The sequence below is a fragment of the Cervus canadensis genome, chromosome 8, assembly GCF_019320065.1.
Source record: "Cervus canadensis isolate Bull #8, Minnesota chromosome 8, ASM1932006v1, whole genome shotgun sequence".
Taxonomy (NCBI): domain Eukaryota; kingdom Metazoa; phylum Chordata; class Mammalia; order Artiodactyla; family Cervidae; genus Cervus; species Cervus canadensis.
The window spans coordinates 80,687,287-80,703,427 of NC_057393.1; the positions used below are offsets into that span (position 1 = coordinate 80,687,287).

Sequence of the window (16,141 nt, forward strand, 5' to 3'; positions counted from 1 at the left end):
CCAGTACCACCGCAGATCAGAAACACAGCTGGAAAACAGATGTACTCCAACAGCTAGGGAGGGCAGTGACACCACAGAGCAAAGGGGAGGCTCCGCTCAACATCCAGGTGAGGCTGTGGTCACCACAACGTCAGTCACAGCTCTTAAGGTGGTAAGCATAAGCTGAAGAGCAAGGTGGCACACATTCAAACTAAAAACAGCCCTTGGACCAAAAAACGTTAAACCCCACACAGGCTACACAGAGACACTCCCACATTAAAAATAGCCCTCCAAGACAGTTATGAGGGTTTGACACCGGGAGAAAGATCTCCAGAGCATGTAGCCTTGAAGGCCAGTGGGGCTTCAAGTGGGCTTGCAGGAGCTCCACAGGGCTGGGGGAAACATAGACTGCACGCTTGGAAGGTGCACTTAAGGTCTTGTGCAGTGTGACCCAGCTCAAAGCAGTACTTCCAAAGGAACCTGGGCTAGACCTACCTAGTGGTCTTGGAGGGTCTCCTGGGAAGGTAGGGATTGGTTGTAGCTCACCATGGGGGAAAGAATACTAGTAGTGAAGGCCCCAGGGAACTATGGTGTGAGTACTCATCTAGGTCCCCATTTTGGCACCAAGATCTGATCCTACCCAACAGCCTGAAGGCACCAATGCTGTAAAATCTCAGGCTAAATAAACCAACAAGATAGGAGCAGAGCCCCACCCACCAGCAGACAGACTGCCTAAAGTCACACTGTGCTCACAGCCACCTCACAAATAAACCCTTTGACACAGCCTTGTGCACTAGAGGAACCACACCCAGCTCCACCCCACAGAGAGCACATACCAGTCTCTCTGACAAGGAAGCCTGCACAAGTCCCTAGACCAACCTCACCCACCAGGGGCCAGACACCAGAAGCAAGAGAAACAATAATCCTAAAACCTGAGGAAAGGAGACCACAAACATATAAATTTAGAGAAAATGAGATGACAGAGAAATATGCTGCAAAACAAAGAACAACCTAAAGACCTACAAGAAAAACTAAATGAAGAGAAGAAAGGCAATCTACCTGAAAAATAATTCATAGTAATGATAGTAGAGATGATCCAAAATCTCAGAAAAAGAATGGAGGCACAGACCAAGAAGATACAAGACATGTTTAACAAACAGCTAGAAGATTTAAAGAATAGAGATGAATAACATAATAACTGCAATGAAAAATATACTAGAAAGAATAAATAGGATAACTGAGGCAGAAGAATGAATAAATAAGCTGGAAGACAGTGGTAGAAATACTTCCACAGAACAGGATAAAGAAAAAGGAATGAAAAGAAATAAGGACAGTCTCAGAGAGCTCTGGGACAACATTAAAGGCAACAACTGAATTGATTATAGCTGAAAACTTGCCCTAACATGGAAAAGGAAACAGTCACCCAACTGGAGGAAGCAGAGTCCCATACAGGATAAACAAAAGGAGGAAGACTATGTTAACAAAATGTTGAGACACATGCTAATCAAGCTAACGAAAATTAAATACAAAGAAAAAAACTATAAAAGCAAAAAGGGAAAAACAACAAATAATATACAAAGGATTCCCCACAAGGTTATCAACTGATCTTTCAGCAGAAACTCTACAGGCCAGAAGGGAGTGACACAATATATTTAAATCAATGAAACATAAAAATCTATAGCCAAGAATACTCAACAAGGCTCTCTCATTCAGATTTGACAGAGAAATCAAAAGCTTTACAGACGAACAAAAGCTCAGAGAATTCAGCACCACCAAACCAGCTTTACAACAAATGCTAAAGGAACTTCTCTAAGGGTAGAATAAAGAGGTCACAACTAGAAACAAGAAAATCACAAGTGGGAAAGCTTACCAGTAAAGGCAAACACATAGTAAAAGTAGGAAATCATCCACACACAAATATGATATCAAAGCTAGCAACTGTTAGATGAGGAGAGTACTAATGCAGGAAATGAGGACTGCAAATTGAAACTGAAAGACCAGCAACTTAAAACAATCTTATATAGACCACTATATCAAAACCACATTAAACACACACACACACACAGGAACTACAAACAAGAAACAACAGATGCACACACAAAAAGAAAAAGGAACCCTAACACAACACAAAAGATAGTCAACAAACCACAAGAGAACAAAGAGAAAGGAAAGAAAAAAAGACCTACAAAAACAAATCCAAAAATATTCAGAAAATGGCAACAGGCACATACATATCAACAAATACCTTAAATGTCAATGGATTACATGTCCAAACCAAGATACAGGTTTGCTTAATGGATACAAAACTAAGACCCATATACATGCTGTCTACAAGAGACCCACTTCAGATCTAGAACACATACAGACTGAAAGATGCTGGATGGAAAAAGATGTTCCAGCAAACGGAAATAAAAAGAAAGCCAGTGTAGCAATATTCCTATCAGACAAAACTAGACTATAAAACAAAGACTGTTACCAAGAGACAAGGAAAGACACTACATAACGATCAAGGGATCAATCCAAGAAGAAGCTAAAACAATTGTAAGTATATATGCACCCAACAAAGAAGCACCTCAATATTTAAGGCAAAATCTATCAGCCATAAAAGGAGACATTGACAGTAACACAATAATTGTGGGGGACTTTAATATCCCATTTTCATCAATGAACACATCATCCAGAGAGAAAATCAACACAGAACCACAAGTCTTAAATGAAGTATTAGACCACACAGAATTGATATTTGTAGGACATTCCATCCAAAAGCAGCAGTATATACTTTTTCTCAAGTGAACACAGAACATTCTCCAAGATAAATCACATCTTGGGCCACTAATCTTGGGTTGCAAAGAGTCGGACACGACTGATCGACTGAACTGAACTGGGCCACTAACCAAGCCTCACTAAATTCAGGAAAACTGAAATCAATCAAACATCTTTTTGACCACAATGCTGTAAGATTAGAAATCAATTACAGGAAAAAAATAAATAAAAAATACAAATACATGGTGGCTAAACAATGTTAGTAACTCAATGGATCACTGAGGAAATCAAAGAGGAATTCAAAGAATACCTAGAGACAAATGACAATGAAAACATGACAATCCATAACCTATGGGCTGGAACAACAGCAATCCTAAGAGTAAAGTTTATAGCAATACAAGCTTACTTCAGGAAGCAAGCAAACAAAAAAACTCAAACATCCCAACTTTATACCTAAAGCAACTAGGGAAAGCAGAAAAAACAAAACACAACAGTAGTAGAAGAAATGAAATCATCAAGATCAGAGCAGAAATAAATGAAATAGAAGTGGAGAAAACAACAGAAAGGAACCACAAGATCCACATTTGTTCAGAGGATTAGAGGACATGGAAAACTGTAAAGATGAAGAAAAGGTTTTCTATGTCCTACTGGTCATACTTAGAAGACATTTCCATACTATAACCATTGTTTTGTGTGTGTATATAGTCTATATGGTGGTCAAATGAGTCCTCTGTTTGCAACGTCTAGTCTCTAGATGTTATAGACATCACCACTGTATGATACAGTAATAAAATTAGCACATTTAGTACACTTCCTATTGAAATTCATAGGAAAGTTGTCTTCTGTAAATGATGTTTGGATATGAATTTGTTCAACTACCTCTAAACATTACATGTGCCTATTATTTGCCCACTGGATTGGTGGTGGAGAGAAGGAAGTGAGGGAGGGAACAGTTCAGGTCAAAACAGTCATATTTGGAGGATACTTCAGGTTATAACCATTGTTACATGTGTGCTATTTTAATTAACTGTTCTGTGTACACAGTGGATAAGTAAGTTCTCATATAAAATATCTGGTCTTTCTAGATATTTAGAAGTGCTTGATGTATTTAAAAGGAGAAGTAGTAGAATAATACTTCCTGTAAATATATTTTAAAAACTGAAGAGAAGGCCTCCCTGGTGGTCCAGTGGTTAAGAATCTGCCTGCTGAAAGCAGGGGAAATGGGTTCAGCCCCTCGTGCAGGAAGACACCACATGCCACACAACAAAGCCCATGTGCCACAACCACTTAGCCTGCACTCCAGAGCCTGTGCTCTGCAACAGGAGAAGTCACTGCAACGAGAACCCTGAGCACTGCAACAAGGAGCAGCCCCGCTCACCACAACCAGAGAAAGCCCATGCACAGCAACAGAGACCCAGCACAGCCAAGAAGTTAATTAATTAAAAAAAAAACTGATGGGAAATATTGTCTTTAGAAACGGAATTGTTAAACCTCCTCCCTGAACAGTATACTCTGTGCTTTTTCATTGGATTGATGGAGGTGAGAGGGAAGACTGCAAAGGTGTTTTGTTAGTATGTACTAGAACATTTCAGCTTGTCCATTGCTCTATATGTTACATATAGAGCATATATATTCACTGCATATATTATGTATATACTGGACAAATGAGTCCCAATTTTAGTTGGGACTAGTTTCTAGATATTAAAGAGATTGCCAGTGTATGATAAAAATTGAGTTAGTAAATTAATACATTTTGTACACTTTGTGTTAAAATTCACTGAAAGGTCATATTCTGAAAAGGACCTTTAGAAGTGAAATTGTAAATCACATTTAAGTGACAAAAGACATTAATCTACAATAAAGGAGCAAGACTGATCAATGGAGAAAAAAGTCTCTTCAATAAGTAGTACTGGGAAAACTGGACAGCTACATGTAAAACAATTAACTTAGAACGTTCTTTAATCTAGACACAAAAATAAACTCAAAATGGATTTTAAAGACCTAAATGTAAGACCAGATGGATACTATAAAACTCTCAGGAAAACATAGGAAGAACACTCTCTCACATAAATTGCAGCAGTATCTTTTTTAATCATCCTCCTAACACAATGGAAATTAAAAACAAAAATACACAAATGTGACCTAATTAAACTTAAAAGTTTCACACAGCAAAGGAAACCATCAGCAAAATGGGGGAAAAAAAAAACAAAACAACCACACAGAACGGGAGAAAGTATTTGAAAATGATGCAACTGACATGGGATTGATACTCAAAATATACAAACAGCTCATGCAGCTCTATGTATAGAACAAACAAACAAAAAAAAAGAATGAAAAAGTTGGCAAAATATCTAAATAGATATTTCTCTAAAGACATATAGCAGGCCAAAAACCACATAAAAAGATGCTCAACATCCCTAATTTAGGTCAACATTTTCACTCTCCTTTCACTTTCATCAAGAGGTTCTTTCGTTCTTCGCTTTCTGCCACAAAGGTGGTGTCATATGCATATCTGAGGTTACTGATATTTCCCCTGGCAATCTTGATTCCAGCTGTGCTTCATCCAGCCTGACATTTTGATGATGTACTCTGCATATAAGATAAATAAGCATGGTGACAATATACAGCGTTGAACTGCTCCTTTCCTGATTTGGAACCAGTCTGTTGTTCCATGTCCAGTTCTATTGCTTCTCGACCTGCATACAGATTTCTCAGGAGGCAGGTAAGGTCGTCTGGTATTCCCATCTCTTTCAGAGTTTTCCACAGTTTATTGTGATCCACATGGTCAAAGGCTTTGGCATAGTCAATAAAGCAGAAGTAGATGTTTTTCTGGAACTCTCTTGCTTTTTTGATGATCCAGCGGATGTTGGCAATGTGATCTCTGGCTCCTCGGCCTTTTCTAAACCCAGCTTGAACATCTGGAAGTTCATGGTTCATGTACTGTTGAAGCCTGGCTTGGAGAACTTGGAGCATTACCTTGCTAGCATGTGAGATGAGTGCAATTGTGCGGTAGTTTCAACATTTCTTTGGCATTGCCTTTCTTTGGGATTGGACTGAAAACTGACCTTTTCCAATCCCATCACTTCATGGCAAATAGATGGAGAAACAATGGAAACAGTGAGAGACTTAATTTTTTTGAGTTCCAAAATCACTGCAGATGGCGACTGCAGCCATGAATGCTTGCTCCTTAGGAGAAAAGCTATGACCAACCTATACAGCATATTAAAAGCAGAGAGACTGTCAACAAAGATCCGTCTAGTCAAAGCTATGGTTTTTCCTGTAGTCATGTATAGATGTGAGTTGGGACTTACAATAAAGCTGAGAGCCAAGGAATTGATGCTTTTGAATTGTGGTGTTGCAAAAGACTCTTTAGAGTCCCTTGAACTGCAAGGGGATCCAACCAGTCAATCCTAAGAACAATCAGTCCAGAATATTCATTGGAAGGACTGATGCTGAGCTGAAGCTCCAATACTTTAGCCACCTGATGTGAAGAACTGACTCATTGGAGAAGACCGTGATGCTGGGCAAGATTGAAGGCAGGAGGAGAAGGGGATGACAGAGGGTGAAATGGTTGGATGGCATCACCAACTCAATGGACATAAGTGTGAGCAAGCTCCAGGAGTTGGTGATGGACAGGGAAGTCTGGCACACTGCAGTCCATGGGGTTGCAAAGAGTTTGACACGACGAAGCGACTGAATTGAACTATTATCGGAGCCTTCAGCAAGTCATGATCTTTTTGCAGTCATAACATCAGAGGTCACTGATCATAGATCACCTTAACAAATATAGCATTCAGTTCAGTTCAGCCGCTTAATCATGTCCGACTCTTTGCAACCCCTTGAGCCAGAGCATGCCAGGCCTCCCTGTCCATCACCAACTCCCGAAGTCCACCCAAACCCATGTTCATCAAGTCGGTGATGCCATCCAACCATCTCATCCTCTGTCGCCCCCTTCTCCTCCTGCCCTCAATCTTCCCCAGCATCAGGGTCTTTTCAAATGAGTCAGCTCTTTGCATCAGGTGTCCAAAGTATTGGAGTTTCAGCTTCAGCATCAGTCCTTCCAATGACCACCCAGGACTGACCTCCTTTAGGATGGACTGGTTGGATCTCCTTGCAGTCCAAGGGACTCTCAAGAGTCTTCTCCAACACCACAGTTCCAAAGCATCAATTCTTCGGCGCTCAGCTTTCTTCACCGTCCAACTCTCACATCCATACATGACTACTGGAAAAACCACAGCCTTGACTAGACAAACCTTTGTTGCCAAAGGAATGTCTCTGCTTTTTCATATGCTATCTAGGTTGGTCATAACTTTCCTTCCAAGGAGTAAGCCTCTTTTAATTTCATGGCTGCAATCACCATCTGCAGTGATTTTGGAGCCCAAGAAAATGAAGACTGACACTGTTTCCCCATCTATTTCCCATGAAGTGATGGGACCAGATGCCATAATCTTAGTCTTCTGAATGTTGAGCTTTAAGCCAACTTTTTCACTCTCCTCTTTCACTTTCATCAAGAGGCTTTTTAGTTCCTCTTCACTTTCTGCCATAAGCGTGGTGTCATCTGCATATCTGAGGTTATTGGTATATCTCCCAGCAATCTTGATTCCAGCTTGTGCTTCCTTCAGCCCAGCATTTCTCATGATGCACTCTTCATATAAGTTAAATAAGCAGGGTGACAATATACAGCCTTGACTTACTACTTTTCCTATTTGGAACCAGTCTGTTGTTCCATGTCCAGTTCTAACTGCTGCTTCCTGACCTGCATACAGGTTTCTCAAGAGGCAGGTAAGGTGGTCTGGTATTCCCATTTCAATCAGAGTTTTCCACAGTTTATTGTGATCCACACAGTCAAAGGCTTTGGCATGGTCAATAAAGCAGAAGTAGATGTTTTTCTGGAACTCTCTTGCTTTTTTGATGATCCAGCGGATGTTGGCAATGTGATCTCTGGCTCCTCTGCCTTTTCTAAACCCAGCTTGAACATCTGGAAGTTCATGGTTCACTTAACTGCTGAAGCCTGGTTTGGAGAATTTTGAGCATTACTTTGCTAGCGTGTGAGATGAGTGCAATTGTGCGGTAGTTTGAGCTTTCTTTGGCATTGCCTTTCTTTGGGATTGGAATGAAAACTGACCTTTTCCTGTCCTGTGACCGCTGCTGAGTTTTCCAAATTTGCTCGCATATTGAGTGCAGCACTTTCACAGCATCATCTTTTACAGTTTGAAATAGCTCAGCTGGAATTCCAACACCTCCACTAGCTTTGTTCGTAGTGATGCTTCCTAAGGCCCACTTGACTTCACATTCCAGGATGTCTGGCTGTAGGTGAGTGACCACACCATCATGATTATCTGGGTCATGAAGATCTTTTTTGTACAGTTCTTCTGTGTATTCTTGCCACCTCTTCTTAATATCTTCTGCTTCCGTTAGGTCCCTGCCATTTCTGTCCTTTATTGAGCCCATCTTTGTATGAAATGTTCCCTTGGTATCTCTTAATTTTCTTGAGGAGATCTCTAGTCTTTCCCATTTTATTGTCTTCCTCTATTTCTTTGCATTGATTGCTGAGAAAGGTTTTCTTATCTCTCCTTGCTATTTGGAACTCTGCATTCAAATGGGCATATCTTTCCTTTTCTCCTTTGCTTTTCACTTCCCTTCTTTTCACAGCTATTTGTAAGGCCTCCTCAGACAGCCATTTTGCTGTTGGGTTAACCAATAAGTTCATTTGGGTTTTTCCATAAGAGGTAATGTTAAAACCTGAATGAACTTTTTGGCCAACCCAACAATAATGAAAAAGTTTGAAATGTTGTTGAGTGTTATTAAGAAGTAAGCAAATGGTCTTGCAAAAATATTACAATAGAATTTCTTAATGCAGAATTGCCACAAAACTTCAATTTATTTAAAAAAATCTGCAAAGCACAATAAGATATGCCTATATGTACCTTATTTTCAAAGAACTGTGTTTTGATCTGTTTGGGGGCTGTTTGAGGAGAATGCCTACAACTCAATGACAACAACAAAATTTTTAAATAGACAATGGACCTGAAAAGACATTTCTCCAATGAATATATACAAGTAGCTAGCTAGCCTATGAAAATATGCTCAAAATCACTAATCATTATGGAAATGCTAATCAAAACCACTATCAAATATTACCTACACCTATTATGAGGGATGCTATTTAAAAAACCTGAAAAGAATAAGTGCTGGTGGGAATATAAAAGGGTGCAGCTTCTGTGAGGGACAGTATGGTGTTCTTCAAAAAAAAAAACTGAATTACCATGTGACCCAGTAATACCACTTCTTGGTGTTTACTCAAAAGAACTGAAAGCAGAATCTCAGGACAAGTTTGTACATCCATGTTCATAAAAGCATTATGCACAGCAGCCAAAAGGCAGAAGCAAATGTCCATCAACATATGAATGAATAAACAAAAATGTCATATATATACACACAATGGAATATTATGAAGGAAATTCTGACACATACAACATGGATGAACCCTGAGGACATTATGCTAAGTAAAAGAAGCCAGTCACAAAAAGACAAGTCCTATATGATTTCACTTCCATGAAGTATCAGAGTAGTCAAACTCACAGAAACAGAAAGTAGAATGGAGGCTTTCACTGGTCAGGGAGCACAGAGGAATGGGGAGTTTTGTTTAATGGGTGCAGTGTTTCCGTTTTGTAAGATGAAAATATTTTGGAGGTTGATTGTACCATAATGTGAATAAATTTAACACTACTGAACTATACACTAAAGAACATTAAGATGGTAAAACAAAACAAAAACAAGGATGCCTGCTTTGGCCACTTATATTCAACTCTGCACTAGGAATTCTAGTCAGAGCAATTAGGCAAAAAATAGATAAATAAAAGGTATTCAAACTGGACAGAAGAATGAAATTATCTCTATTTGCAGATGATATGACTGCATATATAGACAATTCTAAAGAATCTACAAAGCAACCATTAGAACTTGTGAACAAATTTGACAAAGCAGGGTATAAGCTCAACACTCAAAAAATCAGTTGTATTTCTACATACCATCAATAAGCAATCAAAAAGGGAACTAAGAAAAGACTTCCATTTACAATATCATCTAAAAGACCACTTAATAGTAAATTTAAGCAAACATGTAAGATCTGTACTCTGAAAACTACAAAACAGAAAATCTAACTTACTGGAAAAACATCTCACGTTCATAGATACTTAATATTCTCAAAGTGGCAATATTTCCCAAAGGAGTCTATAGATTCAATGCAATCCTTACCAAAAACACAACAGCCTTTTTGTGTGGAAACAGACAAGCTAACATAAAATTCATATGGGCTTGGCAAGGGACCTTGCTGTGGAACACAGTTTGCCAGTTTCAAAATAAGCTAAACACAGAATTATCACATGATCCATCAATTTCACTCCTAGGAAAGAACTGAAAATAGGTCTTCAAGCAAAAACTTGTACATGAATGCTCACAGCACTATTCTCAATAACCAAACATGGAGTCACCCCCAAATGCCCATCAAATAATAGATAAACAAAAGGTAGTATAGACAATGGAATATTTATTTGGTCATAAAAGTGATGAAGTAACAATACAAACTACAACATGGAAGGGTCCTGAAAATACACTAAGTGAAAGAAGTCACATACAGAAGGCTACATGATTCCATTTATATGAGCTATCCAGAATAGGCAAACCCATAAGAAGAAAATAGATTAACAGTAGCTAGGGGCTGTGAGGAATGGGGAATAGCTGTTTATTAAGTGATGGTACTGCTTATTAGGATTCGCTGGTAGCTCAGTGGTAAAGAATCCATCTGCCAGTAAAGGAGACTCAGGTTCGATCTCTGGGTTGGGAAGATCCCCTGGAGTAGGAAATAGCAACCCACTCCAGTATTCTTGCCTGGAAAATCCCACAGACAGAGGAGCCTGGTGGGCTGCAGTACGTAGGGTTGCAAAGAGTCGGACAGGACTTATAGACTAAACAGTATGGGGTCTCCTTTTGGTATGACGAAAATATTCTTGAAGTAAGTGGTGGTCATGGTTGCACAACATCATTAATATACAAAATGTCACTAAATTCTACAGTTTAAAATGGTTGAAATGTGAATTTTATGCTATGTGTATTTTACCAAAATTAAAAAAGAAGAATCCCTTGCCAGACTCTACAAAGATTTAGCTTTTGCCCAGCCCTCAGGACCGTCACAAAGCCTGCCTCCTCCTACTAAACAACCTAGGTCACTTGGTCTATCCAGATGGTCTCTTCTTTGAAAAACCATGAGTCCTAATGCTGGCTCTAATTCACTTGAATTATTTATCATGAATTTTCTTTTGATATCCCTTAACTTTTCCTGTGGAATAGACAAGAATCATTCCCTTTATTCCAACCACTTCTTTATGCAACTGCAAAACTGTCAAAAGAAGGTTCACAACATCACATAATGAAGTCTATCAAAAAAATTTTTTTATGGCTCCATTTCACCGCTCAATAAGATCACAGGATCTGCATTTACCTACACAGCATCTTTGTACTACTACTGATCTGCTCTTCTATATCAGAGGTCAGCAAACTTTTTCAGTAGATGTTCATAGTAAGTATTACAGGTCTGTGAGCTGTCTCTGTCAAAATCACTCAACTCTGCCCTTGTAATCTGAAGGCAGTCACAGCCATAAATAAAACAGCATAGCTGTGTCTCAGTAATAAGTTTTACAGACACTGAGATTTGAATTTCACACAGTTTTCACATCACAGACTATTACTCTTGATTTGTTTCTCAATCATCTAAAAATTCTTAGTGTATGGGCAATTAAAAAAAACAGGCAGCATGCCTCATTTGGCCCATGGGCTGTAATTTGCTGACTTGTGCTCTATATTTTCCCTGATGTTAACATTTATTTCTACTATTTCAAATGAATGTATAGGCATGGTATAAACTTCAAATAATCACTGTTAAGCAAAGCTGTGCATAAATTAAACAACTCACCTGCGATGTGATCATTTTCTGTTGCTGCTGGAGGAATGTAGAGAGCTGAGAGAGTACACCTGAGAAAGCAGGAAAGGTCATGAGTGATATCACCTGCCTAAAAAGCGCCACCCTAGTAGCTGGCATAACATCTTAGAATGGGAGATGCCTTGAGAAGGGGCAGAAAGGATAACAGTAAGGGAGGGAGCACTCCATGTCCATGCATGACTCTGGTATGATTATATAATACTTGGACAAGCTAGTTTTCAAATGTAAAAGCATTTGTTTTCTGCTCATTTGTTAACAGTGTATGCTCTAACATAGAGAAAATGTGAACAACACATTAAACTAATTGAGTCAATTAGGAAAAGCCAAAGAATACAACATTAAAACTGATGCTGAGCAAAAATATTCAGCACAAAAATTTATAATGTTTATTACAAACCAGAAAATCTCAACAATGTTCTGAAAAAAAGCATGGGGTAGGGGGGAAAAAAAGAGAGTTTACTCTTAACTTGGTTTCCGGTCTCAACAGTATTTTTTAATTAAAAACAAGAAACTGGTTTTGACTTCTGTGTTCTTAAGGCAGAAAAGACCTACCTGGACCATCAAGAGACTCCATGGCTGTCCCTGATTCTGCCATAACAAAATGAGGATTGTAAACTAACCACTTTTTTACCCACTTCCTGCCCACACGAACCCAACTCCATGCTTTAAGTAAAACATAAAAAGACCGTCTTAAGTCCAAGTCTTAACAACCTGTCTTGCAGCACCACCTCTGATTCTGCAAGCTCAGGTATGTCTCTAGTTGTGCTGAGTGCAGGAGCAGCTCAGAATACAGCAAGTGGAGTAAAGAGTGAAGGGAGCAGGAAGGTAAGTACCCTCTCCTGTGGCTGGCCAGCTCTTCCTTCCACAGGATGCCTTCACAACCTCCCAGGCAGTAGCACCTTCTGTTCCTTTTGTCCGGAAAGTTGGCCCGAGGTTTCCACCATCACTACCACCTGGTCCAGCAGGAGGACCAGTCTGCTCCTCTGAGGTCCCAAGCGAACTGACTGTCCTGCTAGAGACTCCTGCTCCCGGAACCACCCTTTCTACTCCACAAAAAGCTGTTTTGTTGCAAGAAAGGTGGACCTAAGAGGGTCAGAATATTTGTCCAAGTACTAAAGCTCCTGGAATTTAAGCGGGACCTCCTGTAAAAGCCAAGTAGTGCTACTGAGGGCACAGGCAAAGCTGACTACAGGCAACCAGGCGAGGCCCTCAGCGAGGCCCTGAGTGGGGAAAAAAAAAAAGTTTCTCCGCTGAGAAGAAAAGTGCACATCTACTGGGAGCCCTAAGCCAGTTTCTGCGCCGTCTTCCAAGGTCTCAGACCACCCCACACCTTGGAAATGAGAAAAAACAAGCTTCACCTGGTAACAAGCGCTGGGACGTGCTGGTCCTCACTAGGAGTCAGAGTCACACCGAGTCTGAAGACAAAGCCGTTTCCTCCTTCACCTGACCCCCGGTCGCCAGTCTCAACTCTGCAGGGCTCCACCGAAGCGTCCTGCTCAATGGTCGGGTCCAGACGCCCGAAGCTCCGGAATCATCTCCTCGCGAGACTGCAGCTGCAGACCGGAACCTGCAGGCTAGCAGGGAGAGGAGGGGGAGGATGGAGCGCACATGCGCAGAAGGCCATAGCTGCCGCCGCGTTCTGTCCCAGAAAAGGCACAGTACATTTCTTGAAAGCTTGTTATTGTTCAGTCGGTTAAGTCGTGTCTGACTCTTTGCGACTTCATGAACTGCAGCACTTCAGGCCTCGCTGTCCTTCACTATCTCCTATAGTTTGCTCAAATGCATGTCCCCTTGAGTCGGTGATACTATCTAACCATCTCATCCTCTTCCGCCCCCTTCTCCCTTTTGCCTTCAGTCTTTCCCAGGACCAGGGTCTTTTCCAAAGAGCAGGCTCTTCCAGTCAGGTGGCCAAAGTATTGGATCTTCAGCTTCAGCAACAGTCTTTCCAATGAATATTCAGGTTGATTGCCTTTAGGATTGACTGGTTTGATCTCCTTGCAGTCCAAAGGAATCACAAGAGTCTTCTCCAGCACAATTCGAAAGCATCAATTCTTCCGAGTTTAGCCTTCTTTATGGTCCAACTCTCACATCTGTACCTGACTACTGGAAAAACCAGTTTTTGACTGTATGGACCTTTGTTGGTAAAGTGTTGTCTCTGCTTTTTAATACGCTGTCTAGATTTGTCATAGCTTTCCTTCCAAGGAACAAGTGTCTTTTAATTGCAGTCACTGTCCCCAGGGATTTTGGAGCCCAAGAAAATAAAATCTGTCACTGCTTCCATTTTTTCTCGTTCTATTTGCCATGAAGTGATGGGACTGGATGCCATAATCTTCGTTTTTTGAATATTGATCTTCAAACCAGCTTTGTCACTTTCCTCTTTCACCCTCATCAAAAGGCTCTGTAGTTCCTCTTCACTTTCTGCATATCTGAGGTTGTTGATATTTCTCCCATCTCAATTAGGATAGGGTCTGCGATAGAAACAAACTTATGGTTACTCAAGAGGAAAGGGGGGAAGGGATAAATTAGGAATATGAGATTACTATATATAAAATAAATAAACTACATATAAAATAGATCAACAGTGACCTACTGTATAGCACAAGGAACTATATTTAGTATCTTGTAATAACCTAAAATGGAAAAAATCAGAAAAAGTATACATATGTGTGTATACATATATATATATATATATAAGTATGTATATACATATGTGGATGTGCTTAGTCACTCAGTCGTGTCCAACTCTTTGCAACCCTACAGACTGCAGGCTGCCAGGCTCCTCTGTGCATGGGGATTCTCCAGGCAAGAATACTGGAGTGGGTTGCTATGCCCTCCTCCAGGGAATCTTTCTGCAACCCAGGGATCAAACCCAGGTCTCCCACATTGCAGGTGAATTCATTACCGACTGAGCCACCAGGGAAGCCCATGTATATATATACTTACATATGTAACTGGATCAACTTGTGGTACACTTGAAAGTACACTGTAAATCAACTATACTTCAGTTTTTAAAAAAGGCTCTGCAATTTTGGGTACATTGGGTAGAATTGCCAGATTTAGCAAATAAAGTACAAGTCATGAGACACTCTTTTATTCGTTGTTCATCTGAAATAAATTTTAAGTATCTAAATTATGTATCTCTCATCAATTAAATTTCTGATATATTGGCTCTCCTTAATGATTCCTTGTTTTAAAGAATTGAGTTACATAATTTATTCCAGAGACTGTCCATTTACATGGTTCCATTTTCATTATATGTTACTTATTTCATAGTTGTATCTCACTTATTTTGTCCTTTGGACATTCATTAATGAGAAAACACATTTAGCTTTATGAACAGATATAATGGCATAAAGTTAACAACTCTGGGAACTGCTCTTCAAATTTGATTTGTTAAACACATAAGACCATCATTCATGGCAGAACTTGCCTTTTCCACTCTTCCGGATCACGTTGGATCTCTCTGATTAATAATTTTTTTAACATGTCCACTAACAAAAAAACTTTTTGTCAGTTTTTTCCTTTCCCTTTTAACACTATGATACTTTCACTTGTCCATATGCTAGAAAAGCAGTTAGTAACATCCATGTAAAAAAATAAAATTCTTTAAGAGATGAAACTCATTTCAAAATACAGTCATAGCAAGTACAATAATGATTATCCACATAATCATTTTATAATCATTATTGAAAGAGGAGAAATTGCTCTTCTCTCAATTTCCATATTTCTATTGTTAGAGATACTGAAAACTACAAAGAAGAAATAAGCAAATTAGCTTCATTTAATGGAATATTTAAAAAGTTAAATAAGAATTTGGGGCCTTTTCTGGAGAATTAAAATATTTCAGTGCTTTAAATATTAAAACTGAGAACTCTTCCAGCTGTATTTGTTAAAGAGTGTCAATGAATTTCTGAATGCAAGAGAAATGAAGAATACTGACTGCCAACAAAAATTACAGAAGTCCTTTAATCATTCAATTCAAATGTTAATAGTATAAATGCTGAAGTAAGAGAACAACTTCATGTCAATTACTTCAACATCAATAGAAAAACTATCTCTATTTGAAGAGCAAGTATTATGAAGAATGTGGCCCGACAGTCAACACCTTCCACATAATCTCTCATGCTTTGTTTATCCTCAGAATAAACATGTCTTCACCTTTATGTAAACATCCACCAAAATTTGTATTTGTATTACATCGATCAAAAGCAGTGTAGAAACAAGGGGAAATATGTATTTTCTACATCGTAATTGCTTGCACCCATGGCTATGCTGAAAAAAAAATGAGGCTATTAAAACACTGATAATCTCTGTAATCATAAGTGAAGCTATTATTTTTGTTGTTGCAGTGGACTTTATCTTGGCACTTGAAATTATGATTGCAACTTTGGAATCAGAAAA

At 39.3% G+C, this 16,141-nt stretch overlaps 1 protein-coding gene across 6 annotated transcripts in view; it reads right to left on the reverse strand.

The window, feature by feature from the left end:
• The window catches only part of ZNF37A (zinc finger protein 37A), a 29,899-nt gene extending 16,366 nt beyond the window's left edge, over positions 1-13,533 (reverse strand). For 2 of the 6 annotated variants that reach the window (XM_043476979.1, XM_043476978.1), the window contains exons 1-2: positions 13,099-13,530; positions 11,714-11,772 (exon numbers count right to left, since the gene is read on the reverse strand). Coding sequence is in view for 3 of the 6 variants with exons in the window: in XM_043476977.1 (XP_043332912.1) it covers positions 11,714-11,728 (15 nt within the window). In the remaining 3 variants the exon portion in view is untranslated. Of the gene's footprint in view, positions 1-11,713; positions 11,773-13,098 lie in introns of all 6 variants that reach the window. The other 4 variants (XM_043476980.1, XM_043476977.1, XM_043476976.1 and 1 more) reach the window with 4 other exon arrangements.
• Positions 13,534-16,141: the final 2,608 nt, after the last annotated feature.